This window comes from Triturus cristatus, chromosome 5_1, assembly GCF_964204655.1.
Source record: "Triturus cristatus chromosome 5_1, aTriCri1.1, whole genome shotgun sequence".
NCBI classification, from domain to species: Eukaryota; Metazoa; Chordata; class Amphibia; order Caudata; family Salamandridae; genus Triturus; species Triturus cristatus.
Genome location: NC_140587.1, coordinates 368,686,616 through 368,706,533, shown reverse-complemented (window position 1 = coordinate 368,706,533; position 19,918 = coordinate 368,686,616). Strand labels below are relative to the sequence as shown.

General features: G+C 48.0%; 1 protein-coding gene across 1 annotated transcript in view; it reads left to right on the top strand.

Moving 5' to 3' along the window:
- The window catches only part of LOC146830898 (fibrocystin-L-like), a 1,500,901-nt gene that overhangs the window by 104,146 nt on the left and 1,376,837 nt on the right, over nt 1-19,918 (top strand). The window contains exons 4-5 of the mRNA XM_085605087.1: nt 7,199-7,352; nt 7,558-7,645. Of these exons, the coding sequence (XP_085461213.1) occupies nt 7,199-7,352; nt 7,558-7,645 (242 nt within the window). The remainder of the gene's footprint in view (nt 1-7,198; nt 7,353-7,557; nt 7,646-19,918) is intronic.

Genomic DNA, 19,918 nt, shown 5'->3' with positions numbered 1-19,918 from the left:
GCCGATCCTTTGCTTTTTCCAAGGCGGAAGTGTCAAGAGGTGCGAGTTACTAGATCTTAAAGCTCTGGATGGACAGTATTTAATAATTCTAGACTTCACGAAGGGAGGGTATCTCAGGCACAGGGGCTTAAAAACCATGCAACATGCTTTAAACATTGATCTCTGTCCAACTGGCAGCCAATGAAGGTCCATCTGGGAGATAAGGCAATGTTTGGCTAGAGCGTAAATAAGCCAAGCAGCCTAATGTTGAATAAGCTGGCACCTGCGCTGAATGATTTTAGGAAGGCCCAGGTAAATTGCTTTAGCATATTCTAATCTAGACATGACTAGAGCTATGATTACTTGGATCAAAGCCTCCTTAATAAGGATTTTTTAAATCTTTTTTACGCGACATATATGGCAGAAGCAGGCAGAAGACACGGCTCCTACCTGCTAGTTAAAAGAAAGTTCTGCATCTATTATGACACCCAGGCTTTTTACAGCTTTTTTGGGTAAGGGGGTAACACCCATCTCACTAGGCCAGAACGAGGGGCACCAATAGTTCACCTAACTTTTTTGTGAGCATTATCTCTATTTTATCAGGGTTCAGCTTCAAATGATTGGAGTTCATCCAGTCTCGGATGAACCACATAGTATCCTGAAACAAGTGGCGAGATGAAGGGCAGTCACTAAGCGTAAATAATAGTTGCATGTCATCTGCAGAATGAAAGATGTTGATTTCTTTGTGTTTGAGGACATTGATCAGGGGACAAATATAGATGTTATAAAGGTGGGGAGACAGCAAAGAACCTTGAGGAACCCTGCAATTCAGTTGCACCTCTGAAAATTAATAAGGAGGTAGCCTAACTGATTGAGATCTGTCCCTCAAAAAGGAGAGAAGCCAGTTCAATGCCGAATGTCAGAAGCCCGCGGCCCTGATCTGGTTGGCCAAAATACTATGGTCGACCGTATCAAAGGCCACAGACAAGTCCAATAGCACTAGGACTTGGACGTTGCCATTATCTACCTCTTTTCGCATGTCATCAACAACAGACATAATCACTGCTTCTGTAGAGTGTGCTGGTCGAAATCCTGCTTGTGCAGGAACCATGAAGCCTGACTCTTCAATGAATAGACATAGATGACGTGCTATGTGGGCCTCGAGTAGTTTGGCAAAAAAGGGTAAAAGCAAGATAGGCCGGAAGTTTTTCATATCCATAGGATCAGCACCAGCTTTCTTTATAATTGGGTCAATATTCGCTTTCTTAAAGGACCAAGGGACCATCCCCATATTGACAGATTAGTTAAGAAATGACAATATACGGTCAGGCATCCAAGTACATATTGCTTTCAAGACCTTCAAAGGGCAGATGTCAGTTGGAGAACCAGACTTTACCTTTGTCAATAGGAGTGCTAGGTCCTCTTGCATTAAGTTAGGAAGCAGGTAGGAGTTTGAATATCTACCAGATCCGTGAACAGATTAAGTGGTGAACAGGGAGTGATGCTGTTCATAATGGTCTCAATCTTATTTACAAACAAGCATTTGCAATGCAATAGGTCTCGCATTTATGCGAGTTTGAGCTATTGACATTGCAAACGGCAATGGCTTTTATTCTTGTTTTCGTTTTTGAAACATAAATAAAAGTCATTGTCATTTGCAAAGTCAATAGCTCAAACTAGCATAAATGCGAGACCTATTGCATTGGAAATGCTAACGGCTGTCCTCCAGTTCCCCCGGGGCACAAGCAGGCATCCACTTCTGTGTGGACAGCTGATCTCAGCAAAAAGACAGAAGGGGGGGACTGACATAAAAAAAAACACGCAAATGTTGCGTCTTGAAGTACCCTGAAGCTGTAAGCACGTACGCTGGTTCCGCTACGGACTTGGAGTAACAAGCAGTCTTGCACAACAGTTCTGCACAATATCTATTAATTCTGTGCATATCTCAGTGGGAGACTAACATTCCTCAGGCCTAATGAGTTTACCATTCTTGAACAATCTGCTGTGTTTAGAAAGATGTATTTGCTGTAAACATGATTGTGCATGAATAGTGAAAGAAAATGTTATTGACAAGAAAGCAATCGATGTGTTACACCTCATTCGACCTATATTTGAATATGTAGGGTGCTTATTTACAAATGCTGAAAAATCATGCGTAGATTAACACCATCTGGGCAGAATTTTCTCTTCAGAAAACAGCACTTAGTGACTGAAAGGTGACTGGTCATCTTTTGGAAGATTTCTGGCGTTGTGCTTCACCTCTCGTACACCATTATTAGTCTAGCTAAAAATAATTTTGTTGACATCTACACATTCGACAACAGATGCTAGACTGCGAGGCAGTCACAACATCCACACATGAATGGAAATGCAGCAGTATCATGTGGCTCCTCCATAACTCTGTCCAACCCACAGCTCTCTTCTTTGACAGGACACCCCATCCTGTTTTTGAGAAGCTAGAAAAAGACTTTACCAAAGGGTTATTCATTTAACTTACTTTGTATAGTGCTGAACATGTGGACCAGTTTCTTAGGTGCTTTGAGGCAGACAGTGTATGTACATTAATAAACATTTGCATCTGGTTGATGTGCAGGGTAAGCACCAGTTAGGTTTAAAGAGTTCTGGTCATCTAGTGTTTATACAATCAAAGTCTTTTTTTTTCTTTTTTAATGTATGCATTTGGGGGTAATTGTCATAATTGAGGGTGTCCGAATTAATGGACTGCTAGACTGTAATTAGTGGCTCGTCTGATCTTAGCGTGTAAAGTTTCCTTTCTATAACCTTTGCAAAGGTCAATTGATAAATGTTCTATGTCGAGACACCACAACGTTTTTCAATTCCCATGCCTAACAGACAGCAGGTGAGCGGTAAGGGTATCAGGAAGCAGTCGACACCCTCCGCAGCCCTCGACCTGCTCACAGCACTTTGCCAGAAGACCTCCCCCCTCCAAGTTGTAGCATCTCACGGTCTAGTGGTTGCAGGACCGCCCCACTCCATCCGCGGGCCAAACGTGGCCTGCGGGGTTACTAATAAAAGGAGCCGCCCGCTCTGGGGCGCGGTCTCCAAACAGAGTACTGGTGTGTGCTGAGTCTGTGCGCCGGCTCCGTGCTGCTTAATGCCCCGAGGGCCCCGAGTCGGGGCGCATCACACAAGTCACAGTAGTGGGCCGCCGCCACACTTCAGGGACCGCACTAGGCGCAGGCCTCACCTCGGACTTCGGGCTTCCCGGTGCTGGTATCTGTTGCTTTGTCATCCAGCTGGTGTGTCCTGGCTTCTCTGCTCTGGTAGATTGTTGTTTCTGACTTAATGAGTCCAGGCTAGCGGTAATTTATCAGGATTATTCAGCCCGGGCTCAGGAGCTCCACTAATCTGCGACTGCCATGTTTGGCGGTTAGCCATGCCCCCCATGTACCAGTTGATTTAATGGAAAAGTGTGCAAGCCACAAAAGCCTTCAGTGTATTTTTTTTTAACAATAGAAAGAATAATATTGTGAAAAACTGTTCAAACGTCACTTGTGCTGTTTTTCCTTATTTATTACATATGCGTTTCTATTTGTTAATGATTTGTGGCAGAATCCACTTCAAAAGAACAACATGCGGTTAAGGTCCTCATTACTAGAGGGGCAATTTATCCCGGAGTGCTATCTGGGTTGAGTACCCCACCCACAATCACAAGTGTCTCCAAGTGTGACTGAGCCCTCATTTTACTGCAGCAGGGGCTGTAGACTCCGGATAGTAGCAAAGTCTGTCCCCTACCCGCAGACTCTGCTTCCCTGTAACAACAGAAGCCCAGAACCCCCACATAAGCCACCTGCCTGCCTGCAGCTCTCCAGCTGACACTTGTAAAATTGTGGGCCCTAGGACCACATGTTAAGTAATAATGATGCAGACACAGTGAGTGTGCTTTGTGAAATGGCTATGAGCACTTACACTCTGCCCACTTTATTGGTAGGCCCTTGTCACTCGCGATGCCAGTCTTGGTTAGGTGTGACTGTGATCAGCCCTCGAGGTAGTGGCTTGTAAAACTGGTGCCTGCTGAGACACTAGAACGTGTCCAGTAGGACCCTACATTCCTCCCAAACTTTATTAAAAACAAAACAAAGTCCAACCTGTGAGAAGGAATGAAAACAACTAAAGCACCACAGTCTCGAGAGGTAGTCCACAGGACAGTGGTGTACAGGTGCAGCTGGGAGCCCTCGGGCATCTCAGCACATGTCCATAATTTAACCAGCTACCACTGGGCACGAACACTGTGTAGACGGAGTCTGGATTCTTTTGCAGCTTGTCCTTTGGATTAATGTCCACTTACAAACTGTTGGATGGGCCTACATGCTCTTGCGGTGATGCTGTTGGTGTCAAACAGTTCAAACATGCTGCATCAGGAGCATCGGTGGAGACCCACTGCAGAGGCCTCTCTTGGGGCATCTGGGCACTGTGATGACCATTCTTGCCAGGGGTGCCTTAAGTCTCTTGAAGTTTTGCAGGTACAAGGCTCTACCATGGTGATGAGTTGTTCCTTCGCTGGATTGGGTGATGCACATGGCAATGGTGATGTGGTTGCCATTAGACCTGGACGGCAGGTGGTGGTGATTCGCTTGGAGTGAGGATGATTGGGGGACTTTGCAGCCACCTAGCTCTGTGTCTTTGCTGGTGCTGTTCTTGTCTTGTGGCATGTGTGATCACAAGCAGTGATGCCATCTGACTCAAACAACTGCCACTCGGAGAATGATGGCCTCACTGGGAAGAGTAGGGGGAGAGACCTGTTTGCGCTTGCCGGTAGCTTACATGTGGTTCTCCCATTGAGTTGTCTCCAGGGACGTCGCCCCGCCTTGGTGGCTGTCCTGTGTCTGCAGGTGTACTCTTGTAGTGTTGTGTGTCCTCCTTCTTTGATTATTGATCTCTACAGCGCACCTGTGGCCGTCTGATTGTTCAGGGTGACAGGACTGCCATTCTTCTTTTCTTCACGATGTGGTGTCGTGCCACATTCTGTTTTTCATGTTGCGGTGGTGGCAGCTCTCCTCATGCCTGTAATGGGCCGATGTACAACACAGACTTAAGGCAGTGTTGGTGGCACCTACTAAATAGTTTCAGGTGTAGACGCTCTCGTTCCTGCATTCAGACCACGCTAGGCCTGTACTCCCCTCTTTTCTCCGGGATGCGCAGCGCATGTGCGGCATCTCGTTTGCAGGCATCTGGTGGGCAACCAGGCTCTAAGTGTAACTTGCTTAGTCTCTGTTGAAGTGTCCCTGCTCTTCTCACTTGCAGTGGTGACAGAGCGCCACTCTCTCGGGTATTCTCAGGCTCTCTTGCACATTCTCGCGTATTCGTCTTTGACGCCACGCCTTGCTAGGCCTTGTGCCAGTCTGCCTCTCCTGTGAGCACAGTTAGGCTTGAGCAGGCAGTCTTTTCTTCCAGAGGAACACCACAGTATAGGACCCGGTGACTGTTGCTGCTGGCTCCTAGCAGCAGGCATTGGCGGCAGGAGAACACTGGTAGGTATGTGGCATTCGGTGTGCTGCTGGCTGGTTAGCAGGGTTGTGCGGTGCTTATATGTTCTCCTTGGGGATCAGCATGGAGCTGCCTTTGGTTTTACTATCTTGCTTTCCACTTAACTTATGGCATTATTCTTGCTAGGGCAGTGCATTTTTAGTGCTGCAATGGATGTCACTATCTGCTATTGCTAGGCGGCAGCGCGCCATGTTTGTTGCGCAAGAACCGGGGCTCTTTTGGGCCTGGTGCTGTTTGGCTCATTGGCAATCAGGTAGTGCTGCAGCTGCTTCCAGAGTCCTGTCGCCTGTTGCATTGCTGCAAGCAACCCCTAAGTGGTGTTGTCGCCGCCTGAAATTTCAGGCTAAGCCAGTCTTGGTAACAGGAAGACAAACCAAGGATATAGCCTGGATGCACACAGCCTTTGTCAGGTGCTTTGATGGCTGCGAGGCCAGCCGCATGAGGAAGAAGGCCTAGTCACTGGCAGGTAGGGACACAGCTGACTGCTGGATCGGGGCTGCGGCTCCTTTCCTAATGCGGGTTGGTAGGGCAGCTAGCTTGCGGGTGGGGGTTACCACTGCTGTGGTGCTATTCATTCCCATCCTGGGGTTGATCTGTGCGTGAGGGAGAGGCTCCACAGTGGTGCTGTGGGTGCAAGGAATGCTGGTGCAAGCATTGCACTTACCAGTTCCTCGGACTACATAGGGGTGGCAGGGCTGCTGGCTCACTCGCCCCTCGGTGTGAGGGTCACAGGGCTCTTTATTCACGACAGTGACAGCATTGTTTCTGCGAGGCATTGAAGTTCATGCAAGTGATGGCCTTGACAGCCACACCAGCTGTGTGGCTGGGAGTGCTCCGCTTCTATGGGGCAGCACTTCTCTCTTCTGGTTTGATGGCATCCTGCTCGGGGACCATGCGGGTGCTGCATGCTGTATGTGGCATAGATATGTCAACCCCTGGCATACCTTGCAGTTCCCGTCCTTCACCGGCATCTTGATAGTGGCACCACTTTCTGCTCCAGTACGTGTCGTGTTGGGAGCTGGTGTGGGGGCGACTTAGGCTGCTCTTCCCCCACAAGCAGAGTGATTGCCAGTAAACACCAGGTCAGGACCCCCTCGTCGCCATTTTAAAATTGAGGGCCCTAGGTCGACATGCTAAGTAAGAATGACGCAGACACAGTGACTATGCGTAGTAAGCTGGCCACAAGCATGTGCACTCAGGCCCTTTTATTAGTAGGCCAACGTCACTCATGACGCCTGTCTTGGATGAGTGTGAGTGTGGCCAGCCCTCATGAGAGTGACTGGTAAAACTGGCGCTGCAGAGACACTAGAACATGTACAGCAGGACACCACAACACCTTCTGCCTGCTTAGAATAGGTAGAAAACCTCAATAGTTTTCTCCCCGGAATGTGGACAAAATAAGTGAGTATACTGACTCTACCCCAATGTACACACCCACCCATCCAGTATCCTCACACCAAATTCCAGCCACCTCGTAAAAAGAGCCTTACTGGTTTAATTTTCAATCTGCCATGTTCTGGACTGCAAGTTACACCGAAGTCATTCCGACTTCTGGTTGGGAGAAAGAGTCAAAAACTGAACGCTTTTCTACTCATAATTCATCTGGAATCATATCTTTATAAAAACGTTAGGTTACTTTAAAACCGTATATAGTGTATCTCATTGTGAAACAAACGTGTATATACAATTGTTTATTTGTTATCCTTTTCAGGCTTCGCTGACTCAAGCCAGTTTGACTACAGCAGCGACAACAGTAACAACAATAACGAGGGGAACTCAGTACAGATGGTATCCTCGACTCAGTCTTTTCCTTGTGATGTAGAAAAAGCTGCCAGTCACTCCACCTTAATAACTTGCTACACACGGTAAAATATATATTTCATCTTAAGTATATTTCATTTTACATTTCAGATCTAATTATTGTTTATCTCATGCAAGTTCAACAAAAATTAGAAAGTAATAACACAGATTATAAAGGATAAATACTTTCTACAGTGAACTCACTTGTATATATATATTAGATTCGTTGTGCGTGCATGAACATTTCTCGTTATTTCCGTGTTTTTCCAGAGCCATGCCAGCGGGTTACTATACGGTGCAAGTGAGCGTCAATGGAGTTCTCATCCCGAGCTACTGGTGGTCTTGGTCGTACTTTTATGTAAGTAATTATCTGATGAGATCTTGATAGCAATGAGTAATGTTAAAAGACACACAATAAAGCCACAGCTTGGCGTGTGCCACCTGGTTTGTTCATTCACGTGGTAACTGAAGCCCACGAGCCAGTGGGTTGGAAGGGGGCGGAGGCTGGTGTGGTTGTTGCTTGGTTCGTGGCTTATCGCACGGACCTACACTAGAAGCAGCAGTAGCTTGTGAACAGCTAAACTGGTGGTGTGCACATACCCACCCCGAACCCTGAATTGTACTGACAAGTTACCGTTTCTCCCTAATGGAGGTAACTGGTGCATTTTACAGCATCATTTTCCAAAGCAAGTGGTTAAAAGGCATGTTTTATACCCGCAGTTCAAACTTGCTGGCTACATAATTTGACATGATCTGTTATTTTGTAACGTTTGTAGAGAATCCAGCATCTCACCTGCTTCCCGTTTAATTTTATTTTGAATTTGAACAGGTATTTATCAAGCGCAACTGTCCCTCCGAAAGGAGGATCCTGGTGCTATGCAGTAGAAAGTCAAGGTGTACAAGAGAGGACACTATATGAGTGACAAGCAAATTTCATCTGAGGATCAAAAGATCCAGGTCTTCAGGGCCTTCCTGAACTGGGTTTCTGTTTTGATCAGCCTTAGGTGCGTCGGTATAAGATTGCAGGCTTTGGTTCCTAATTTAGCTACAGTTTTTCCTCCTAAAGCAGGGGGGCTTGAGAAAGTTTGCAGATGAGGATCTGAGTGTCCTGGCAGTGGTGTAGCGGGTGAATCTGGCTGAAAGATACGTTGGTCCTAGATTCAAGGATGCTCTAAAGGTGATTAAAAGTACCTTGAATAAGATTCTCTTATGTAAAGGTAGCCAGTGCAGGGTTTTAAGGGCCGCTGATGCGGAAGATCTACGTGTCAGTTTTAGAACTAGGCAAGCAGCCACGTACTGTACCACTTGTAGTCTCTTAAGTACTTGTTTATTTGTTCCTGCTAGTAGGCTCTTGTAGTAGTCTAGTCATGACAGGATAAGTGCCACCGCAAGTGTTTTCCTTTCAGGAAGAGAAATAAAGTCAAAGAATTTCTTAAGTGTTTTGATTACATTGAAACAAGTCCCTGCAACCGTCAGGGCATGTGTTCGGAAGGAGGTTGCAGTATCGAATTTCACTCCCAAGTTTTTTGACACTTAAACAGTATTTAGGGGGTGCTGTTGCGCCTTCTGGCCACCACACACTCGGCTTAAAGTGATTGCCCTTTCCTATCAGAAGGATCTCAGTTTTATCTGTATTACAACTGAGACAGGTTAGCTTCATCCACTGGATGACCTCTGTTAGGCATAGTTTAAAATTAAATTCCGCCTTAGTGGAATCTTTCTCCAGGGATAAGATCAATTGCGTATCGTCAGCGTATGAGGTTACTTTGATATCAAAAGAAGATATCAAGGAGATGAGAAGGGCCATGTATATGTTAACCCCTTCGGTGCTCAAGATGGAATGGTTCCATCATGAGCACCAGTGCTCCTGTGCTCATGAAAGAACCATTCCATCATGAGGACAGGGGCACGAAATCCCCCTGCTGCAGAGAGCAGAGAGTTTTCCCTTTTTTTTATTGGCCTCGGGAGGTTGGGAAACAGCTTCCCCAACCTCCCGAGGCCAATTTGCATTTTTATTACAATGACAATCGCGCGTATGGCGTGCTGTTGTCATTGCAATGAAAATGAAACTTAGTTTCAGTTTCATTGTTTCGGTGCTCGTGGGGCTATCTGAGCCCCCGAGCACCGAAACAGATGGGAGAGGCATCGTTGGAAAGGGGAGAATCTCCCCTTTCCTATGGTACCCCACCCTAGTGGATCCCTGCTTGGGGATCCACCCACTAGGCACCAGGGAGGGGGGCGGCCCCTTGGCCAAGGGCCTTTGCTCCCCCCATATTTTTTGGCCTCATTCCGTCTTTCTGCCCCCCCTGGGGGGCATATGGGGGCTGCAGCTCCCAATCTGCCCTCTCGTTGGGGCACAAAGCCCACAAGAAACAAGGATTTTTTTACCTAAATTAATTAGGGGTGGGGGCTCCCCAATATGGGCACATCAATGGCCCCACCCCCGTACAATTAGAGTCTTTCTGCCCCCTGGGGGCAGATGGAGACAGTAGCCCCCAATCTGTCCCCAGGGGGGGCAGAAAGCCCACTAGACGCCAGGGTTTTCTTTTTTACATTTAATTTAGGTGTGGGGGCTGCCCAAGATGGGCATGCCAATGCCCCCACCCCTCCCCCCACACAATTCCAGTCTAGAAGATCGGGGCAGTAGCCCCCAATCTGCCCCCGCGGAGGAAGAAAGCCCACTAGAAACCAGGGATTTATTTTATTATGTAAATTAGGGGTGGGGGCACCCAATATGGGCACACCAAAGCCCCCAATCCCCCTGCACAATAACAGTATTGCTGCCCCCCGGGTGCAGATGGGGCACCAGGGAATATATCTTTTTTATAGGCCCGGGGTGGGGGCTGCCCAGAAGGGGCATGCAAATGCCCCCACCCTACCCCCCAAAGAAAACTAAAGACTTGCTGCCCCTCTAGGAGGAAGATGGGGGAAATAGCCCCTGATCTGCCCCTGAGGGGGTAGAAAGCCCACTAAGTGCCAGGGATTCTTTTTTATATAGGTAGGGGTGGGGGTTGCCTACAATGGACATTTTTAAGGCCCCCACCCCCCAAACAAATTATACAGTCTTTCTGCCACCCCCTGGGAGGCAGATGGGAAATAGCCCCTTATCTGCCCCTCCGGGGTGGGTCTGAAAGCCCACTAGCCACCAGGGATTTTTTTCTCCAAAGTTCGGGGTGGGGGTTGCCCCCACCCCCCAAAAAAGATGCCACAGCCTTTCTAACCCCCCAAGAGGCACATGGGGCAGTAGCCACTAGGCGCCAGCTATTATGCTGGCTTTTCATCTAGTAGGGGTGGGGGCTTCCCAGAATGGGAATCCCAATGCCCCCAGCTCCCCAAAAGAATAGCCACAGTCTTTATGCCTTCTTGGGGGCATATCAGTGCAATAGCCCTCGATTTCCCCCCTCCCCAGGGCGGCAGAGAGCCCACTAGGCACTCAATGTTCTTGAGGATGTGCCTACCTGCGGATTTTGAACCCTAGCTCCGTGGGTACCTAGGGAAACCCAGCAAACCTATACATTTTTTAAAACTAGACACCAAGTGGAATCCAGGATGGGGTGACTTGTCTGGCTCTCACCAGGTTCTGTTACCCAGAATCCCTTGCAGACCTCAAAATTTGTATAAAAAACACATTTTCCTCAAATTTCTGAGGTGGAAAGTTCTGGAATCTATTTAGATCCTCAAAATTGCACTCACCACGCATTCCGCAAACTCTTCTAGGAAAATTGGTACCTCACTTGTGTGGGTGGGTAAAGTACCCGCGACAGGCAAAGGCCCAAAACCTAGTAAGGCGGCATCAAAATTACCTATCACAAACCAACCTGGTTTTCAAAGGGGGTCCCATGAGGTTTTGGCCCCGGGCTCGGCGGCCATCTAGGGAAACCTACCAAACCCACACATTTCTGAAAACTAGACACCCGGGGAATTCGAGGGAGGTATGGCTTGCGTGGATCCCCCAACGTTTGATGTCGCCTCAATACGTTTTAGGCCCTTGCCTGTCGTGAGTACTTGGGCCTCCCACACGAGTAAGGCACCATTTATATCGGGAGACCTGGGGGAACACTGGATTGTAGGAAATTTATGTCAACCTGGTGATGCCACAACTTCCCCATACTAAAATGTGTGGAAAAAGTTATTTTTTCAGCAAAATTTCAGGTTTGCAGGGGATTCTGGGTAAGAAAACGTTGGGGGATCCATGCAGGCCATACCTCCCTGGAATCCCCAGGGTGTCTAGTTTTCAGAAATGTGTGGGTTTTGGAGGTTTCCCTAGCTGGCCGACGAGCACGGGGCCAAAAAAACAGTGACCTCCCTTGCAAAACCAGGTCGTTTTGTGATGGGCAATTTTGATGTCGCCTCAATACATTTTGGGCCCTTGCCTGTCGCGGGTCCTTGGGCCTGCCACACGAGTGAGGCACCATTTTTATCGGCAGACCTGGGGGAATGCTGGGTGGTAAGAAATTTGTGTCAGCCCGGTGAGGCCACAACTTTCCCACACAAAAATATGTGGAAAAAGTGATTTTTTTCAGCTAAATTTGAGGTTTGCAGGGGATTCTGTGTAAGAAAACTTTGGGGGAGCCACGCAGGCCATATCTCTCTGGAATCCCATTGGTGTCTAGTTTTCAGAAATGTGTGGGTTTGGTAGGTTTCGCTAGCTGGCCGCCGAGCACGGGGCCAAAAACCAAGGTGACCCCCTTTCAAAAGCAGGTTGTTTTGTGATAGTCATTTTTGATGTCACCTTAATATGTTTTGGGACCTTGTCTGTCGTGGGTACTTGGGCCTCCCACACGAGTGAGGCACCATTTTTATTGGAAGACCTGGGGGAACTCTGGGTGGTAGGAAATTTGTGACAGCCTGGTGATGCCACAACCTTCCCACACAAAAATGTGAGGAAAAAGTGATTTCTTTCAGCTTAATTTGAGGTTTGCAGGGGATTCTGGGTAAGAAAACGTTGGGGGATCCATGCAAGCCATACCTCCCTGGAATCCCCTGGGTGTCTAGTTTTCAGAAATGTTAGGGTTTGGTAGGTTTCCCTAGCTGGCCGCAGAGCACGGGGCCAAAAACCCAGGTGACAACCTTGCAAAACCAGGTCGTTTTGTGATAGGCAACTTTGATGTCGCCTCAATACGTTTTGGACCCTTGCCTGTTGCGGGTACTTGGGCCTCCCACACAAGTGAGGCACCATTTTTATCGGGAGACCTGGGAGAACGCTGGATGGTAGGAAATTTGTGTCAGCCCAGTGATGCCACAACTTTCCCACACAAAAATGTGTGGAAAAAGTGATTTTTTTCAGCTAAATTTGAGGTTTGCCAGGGATTCTGGGTAATAAAACGTTGTGGGATCCACACAAACCATACCTCCCTGGAATCCCCTGGGTGTCTAGTTTTCGGAAATGTGTGGGTTTGGTAGGTTTCCTTAGGTGGCTGTCAAGCACGGGGCCAAAAACCCAGGTTACCCCCTTGCAAAACCAAGTCGTTTTGTGATAGGCAACTTTGATGTCGCCTCAATACGTTTTGGGCCCTTGCCTGTCGCGGGTACTTGGGCCTCCCACATAAGTGAGGCACCATTTTTATTGAGAGACATGGGGGAACGCTGGGTGGTAGGAAATTTGTGTCAGTGCAGTGATGCCACAACTTTCCCCACACAAAAATATGTGGAAAAGGTGGGTTTTTTCAGCTAAATTTTAGGTTTGCTGTGGATTCTGGGTAAGAAAAGATTGGGAGATCTACGCCAGCCATATCTCCCTGGAATCCACCGGTTATCTAGTTTTTGGAAATGTGTAGGTTTGATAGGTTTCCATAGCTGGCCACCGAGCACGGTGCCAAAAACCCAGGTGACCCACCATGCAAAACGAGGTTGTTTTGTGATAGGCAATTTTGATGTCGCCTCAATACATTTTGGGCCCTTGCCTGTCGCGGGTACTTGGGCCTCCCAACCGAGTGATGCACCATTTTTATCGGGAGACCTGGGGGAACAGTGGGTGGTAGGGAATCTGTGGCAGCCCGATGATGCTACAACTTTCTCACACAGGCCATACCTCTCTGGAATCCCGTTGGTGTCTAGTTTTCAGAAATGTGTGGGTTTGGTAGGTTTCCCTAGCTGGCCGCCGAGCACGGGGCCAAAAACCCAGGTGACTCCCTTTCAAAAGCAGGTTGTTTTGTGATAGGCAATTTTGATGTCACCTTAATAAGTTTTGGGACCTTATCTGTCGTGGGTACTTGTGCCTCCCGCACGAGTGAGGCACCATTTTTATCGGGAGACCTGGGGGAATGCTGGGTGGTAGGAAATTTGTGTCAGCCTGGTGATGACACAACTTTCCCACACAAAAATGTTTGGAAAAAGTAAATTTTTTCAGCTAAATGTGAGGTTAGCTGGGGATTCTGGGTAAGAAAACCTCGGGAGAGCCACACAAGCCATACCTCCCTGGAATCCACATGGTGTCTAGTTTTTAGAAATGTGTGGGTTTGGTATGGTTTCCCTATCTAGCCGCTGAGCACGCGCCAAAAACCCAGGTGACTCCCCTTGCAAAACCAGGACATTTTGTGATAGGCAATTTTGATGACGCCTCAATATGTTTTGGGCCCTTGCCTGTCATGGGTACTTGGGCCTCCCACATGAGTGAGGCACCATTTTTATCGGGAGACCTGGGGGAATGCTGGGTGGTAGGAAATTTGTGTCAGCCCGGTGATGGCACAACTTTCCCACACAAAAATGTTTAGAAAAAGTGATTTTTTCAGCTAAATTTCAGGTTTGCCGTTGATTTTGGGTAAGAAAACATTGGGGGATCCACGCAAGCCATGCCTCCCTGGAATTCTCTGGGTGTCTAGTTTTCAGAAATGTATGGGTTTGGTAGGTTTCCCTAGCTGGCCGCCCAGCACGGGGCCAAAAACCCAGGTGACCCCCCTAGAAAAAACAGGTCGTTTTGTGATAGGCAATTTTGATGTCGCCTCAATATGTTTTGGGTCCTTGCCTGTCCCGGGTACTTGGGCCTAACGCACGAGTGAGGCACCATTTTTATAAGGAGACCTGGGGAAACGCTGGGTGGTAGGAAATTTGTGTCAGCTCGGTGATGCCACAACTATCCCACAAAAAAAGTGTGGAAAAAGTGATCTTTTTCAGCTAAATTTGAAGTTTGCCGTGGATTCTGGGAAAAAGGTTGGGGGTTGCACGCAAGCCATAACTCCCTGGAATCCACCAGGTGTCTAGTTTTCAGAAATGTGTGGGTTTGGTAGATTTCCCTAGCTGGCTGCTGCTGAACATGGATCCAAAACCCAGGTGACTCCCTTGCAAAACCATGTCATTTTGTGATAGGCAATTTTGATATCGCCTCAATACGTTTTGGGCCCTTGCCTGTCGCGGGTACTTGGGTCTCCCACACGAGTGAGCCACCATTTTTATCGGGAGACCTGGGGGAATGCTGGGTTGTAGGAAATTTATGTCAGCCCGGTGATGCCACAACTTTCCCACACAACAGTGTGTGGAAAAAGTGATTTTTCCAGCTAAAATTTCAGGTTTGCAGAGGATTCTGGGTAAGAAAATGTTGGGGGATCCACGCAAGCCATACCTCCCTGGAACCCAAGGGTGTCTAGTTTTCAGAAATGTGTGGGTTCGGTAGGTTTTCCTAGCTGGCTGCCGTGCACGGGCCAAAAACCCAGGTGACACCCCTTGCAAAACCAGGTTGTTTTGTGATAGGCAATTTTGATGCAGCCTCAATACGTTTTGGGCTCTTGCCTGTCGCGAGTACTTGGGCCTCCCGCATGAGTGAGGCACCATTTTTATTGGGAGACTTGGGGGAACGCTGGGTGGTAGGATATTTGTGTCAACCCAGTGATGCCACAACTTTCCCACAAAAAAATGTTTGGAAAAAGTGATTTTTTTCAGCTAAATGTGAGGTTTGCAGGGGATTCTGGGTAAGAAAACATTGGGGAACCCACGCAGGCCATACCTCTCTGGAATCCCGGTGGTGTCTAGTTTTTAGAAATCTGTGGGTTTGGTAGGTTTCACTAGCTGGCCGCCGAGCACGGGGCCAAAAACCAAGGTGACCCCCTTTCAAAAGCAGGTTGTTTTGTGATAGGCAATTTTTATGCCAACTTAATACGTTTTGGGACCTTGTCTTTTGTGGGTACTTGGGCCTCCCCCACGAGTGAGGCACCATTTTTATCGGAAGACCTGGGGGAACTCTGAGTGGTAGGAAAATTGTGTCAGCCCTGTGATGCCACAACTTTCCCACACAAAAATATGTGGAAAAAGTGATTTTTTCAGCGAAATTTGAGGTTTGCAGGGGATTCTGTGTAAGAAAACTTTGGGGGCTCCACGCAGGCCATATCTCTCTGGAATCCCATTGGTGTCTAGTTTTCAGAAATGTGTGGGTTTGGTAGGTTTCGCTAGCTGGCCGCCGAGCACGGGGCCAAAAACCAAGGTGACCCCCTTTCAAAAGCAGGTTGTTTTGTGATAGGCATTTTTGATGTCACCTTAATACGTTTTGGAACCTTGTCTGTCGTGGGTACTTGGGCCTCCCGCACGAGTGAGGCACCATTTTTATCGGAAGACCTGGGGGAACTCTGGGTGGTAGGAAATTTGTGTCAGCCTGGTGATGCCACAACTTTCCCACACAAAAATGTGTGGAAAAAGTGATTTCTTTCAGCTTAATTTGAGGTTTGCAGGGGATTCTGGGTAAGAAAAAGTTGGGGGATTCATGCAAGCCATACCTCCCTGGAATCCCCTGGGTGTCTAGTTTTCAGAAATGTTGGGGTTTGGTAGGTTTCCCTAGCTGGCCGCAGAGCACGGGGCCAAAAACCCAGGTGACACCCTAGCAAAACCAGGTCATTTTGTGATAGGCAACTTTGATGTCGCCTCAATACGTTTTGGGCCCTTGCCTGTTGCGGCTACTTGGACCTCCCACACAAGTGAGGCACTATTTTTATCGGGAGACCTGGGGGAACGCTGGATGGTAGGAAATTTGTGTCAGCCCAGTGATGCCACAACTTTCCCCACACAAAAATGTGTGGAAAAAGTGATTTTTTTCAGCTAAATGTGAGGTTTGCCATGGATTCTGGGTAATAAAACTTTGGGGGATCCACACAAGCCATACCTCCCTGGAATCCCCTGGGTGTCTAGTTTTCGGAAATGTGTGGGGTTGGTAGGTTTCCTTAGGTGGCTGTCAAGCACGGGGCCAAAAACCCAGGTAACCCCCTTGCAAAACCAAGTCGTTTTGTGATAGGCAACTTTGATGTCGCCTCAATACGTTTTGGGCCCTTGCCTGTCGCGGGTACTTGGGCCTCCCACATAAGTGAGGCACCATTTTTATCGAGAGACATGGGGGAACGCTGGGTGGTAGGAAATTTGTGTCAGTGCAGTGATGCCACAACTTTCCCACACAAAAATACGTGGAAAAGGTGGGTTTTTTCAGCTAAATTTTAGGTTTGCTGTGGATTCTGGGATAGAAAAGATTGGGAGATCTACGCCAGCCATATCTCCCTGGAATCCACCGGTTATCTAGTTTTTGGAAATGTGTAGGTTTGATAGGTTTCCATAGCTGGCCGCCGAGCAAGGGGCCAAAAACCCAGGTGACTCCCTTTCAAAAGCAGGTTGTTTTGTGATAGGCAATTTTGATGTCACCTTAATAAGTTTTGGGACCTTATCTGTCGTGGGTACTTGTGCCTCCCGCACGAGTGAGGCACCATTTTTATCGGGAGACCTGGGGGAATGCTGGGTGGTAGGAAATTTGTGTCAGCCTGGTGATGGCACAACTTTCCCACACAAAAATGTTTGGAAAAAGTAAATTTTTTCAGCTAAATGTGAGGTTAGCTGGGGATTCTGGGTAAGAAAACCTCGGGAGAGCCACACAAGCCATACCTCCCTGGAATCCACATGGTGTCTAGTTTTTAGAAATGTGTGGGTTTGGTAGGTTTCCCTATCTAGCCGCTGAGCACGCGCCAAAAACCCAGGTGACTCCCCTTGCAAAACCAGGTCATTTTGTGATAGGCAATTTTGATGTCGCCTCAATACGTTTTGGGCCCTTGCCTGTCATGGGTACTTGGGCCTCCCACATGAGTGAGGCACCATTTTTATCGGGAGACCTGGGGGAATGCTGGGTGGTAGGAAATTTGTGTCAGCCCGGTGATGGCACAACTTTCCCACACAAAAATGTTTAGAAAAAGTGATTTTTTCAGCTAAATTTCAGGTTTGCCGTTGATTTTGGGTAAGAAAACATTGGGGGATCCACGCAAGCCATGCCTCCCTGGAATTCTCTGGGTGTCTAGTTTTCAGAAATGTATGGGTTTGGTAGGTTTCCCTAGCTGGCCGCCCAGCACGGGGCCAAAAACCCAGGTGACCCCCCTAGAAAAAACAGGTCGTTTTGTGATAGGCAATTTTGATGTCGCCTCAATATGTTTTGGGTCCTTGCCTGTCCCGGGTACTTGGGCCTAACGCACGAGTGAGGCACCATTTTTATAAGGAGACCTGGGGAAACGCTGGGTGGTAGGAAATTTGTGTCAGCTCGGTGATGCCACAACTATCCCACAAAAAAAGTGTGGAAAAAGTGATCTTTTTCAGCTAAATTTGAAGTTTGCAGGGGATTCTGGGAAAAAAGTTGGGGGTTGCACGCAAGCCATAACTCCCTGGAATCCACCAGGTGTCTAGTTTTCAGAAATGTGTGGGTTTGGTAGGTTTCCCTAGCTGGCTGCTGCTGAACATGGGTCCAAAAACCCAGGTGACCCCCTTGCAAAACCATGTCATTTTGTGATAGGCAATTTTGATATCGCCTCAATACGTTTTGGGCCCTTGCCTGTCGCGGGTACTTGGGTCTCCCACACAAGTGAGCCACCATTTTTATCGGGAGACCTGGGGGAATGCTGGGTTGTAGGAAATTTATGTCAGCCCGGTGATGCCACAACTTTCCCACACAACAGTGTGTGGAAAAAGTGATTTTTCCAGCTAAAACTTCAGGTTTGCAGAGGATTCTGGGTAAGAAAATGTTGGGGGATCCACGCAAGCCATACCTCCCTGGAACCCAAGGGTGTCTAGTTTTCAGAAATGTGTGGGTTCGGTAGGTTTTCCTAGCTGGCCGCCGTGCACGGGCCAAAAACCCAGGTGACCCCCCTTGCAAAACCAGGTCATTTTGTGATAGGCAATTTTGATGCAGCCTCAATACGTTTTGGGCTCTTGCCTGTCGCGAGTACTTGGGCCTCCCGCATGAGTGAGCACCATTTTTATTAGGAGACTTGGGGGAACGCTGGGTGGTAGGATATTTGTGTCAACCCAGTGATGCCACAACTTTCCCACAAAAAAATGTTTGGAAAAAGTGATTTTTTTCAGCTAAATGTGAGGTTTGCAGGGGATTCTGGGTAAGAAAACATTGGGGAACCCACGCAGGCCATACCTCTCTGGAATCCCGGTGGTGTTTAGTTTTTAGAAATCTGTGGGTTTGGTAGGTTTCACTAGCTGGCCGCCGAGCACGGGGCCAAAAACCAAGGTGACCCCCTTTCAAAAGCAGGTTGTTTTGTGATAGGCAATTTTTATGTCAACTTAAGACGTTTTGGGACCTTGCCTTTTGTGGGTACTTGGGCCTCCCCCACGAGTGAGGCACCATTTTTATCGGAAGACCTGGGGGAACTCTGAGTGGTAGGAAAATTGTGTCAGCCCTGTGATGCCACAACTTTCCCACACAAAAATATGTGGAAAAAGTGATTTTTTTCAGCGAAATTTGAGGTTTGCAGGGGATTCTGTGTAAGAAAACTTTGGGGGCTCCACGCAGGCCATATCTCTCTGGAATCCCATTGGTGTCTAGTTTTCAGAAATGTGTGGGTTTGGTAGGTTTCGCTAGCTGGCCGCCGAGCACGGGGCCAAAAACCAAGGTGACCCCCTTTCAAAAGCAGGTTGTTTTGTGATAGTCATTTTTGATGTCACCTTAATATGTTTTGGGACCTTGTCTGTCGTGGGTACTTGGGCCTCCCACACGAGTGAGGCACCATTTTTATTGGAAGACCTGGGGGAACTCTGGGTGGTAGGAAATTTGTGACAGCCTGGTGATGCCACAACCTTCCCACACAAAAATGTGTGGAAAAAGTGATTTCTTTCAGCTTAATTTGAGGTTTGCAGGGGATTCTGGGTAAGAAAACGTTGGGGGATCCATGCAAGCCATACTTCCCTGGAATCCCCTGGGTGTCTAGTTTTCAGAAATGTTGGGGTTTGGTAGGTTTCCCTAGCTGGCCGCAGAGCACGGGGCCAAAAACCCAGGTGACACCCTAGCAAAACCAGGTCGTTTTGTGATAGGCAACTTTGATGTCGCCTCAATACGTTTTGGGCCCTTGCCTGTTGCGGCTACTTGGACCTCCCACACAAGTGAGGCACTATTTTTATCGGGAGACCTGGGGGAACGCTGGATGGTAGGAAATTTGTGTCAGCCCAGTGATGCCACAACTTTCCCCACACAAAAATGTGTGGAAAAAGTGATTTTTTTCAGCTAAATGTGAGGTTTGCCATGGATTCTGGGTAATAAAACTTTGGGGGATCCACACAAGCCATACCTCCCTGGAATCCCCTGGGTGTCTAGTTTTCGGAAATGTGTGGGGTTGGTAGGTTTCCTTAGGTGGCTGTCAAGCACGGGGCCAAAAACCCAGGTAACCCCCTTGCAAAA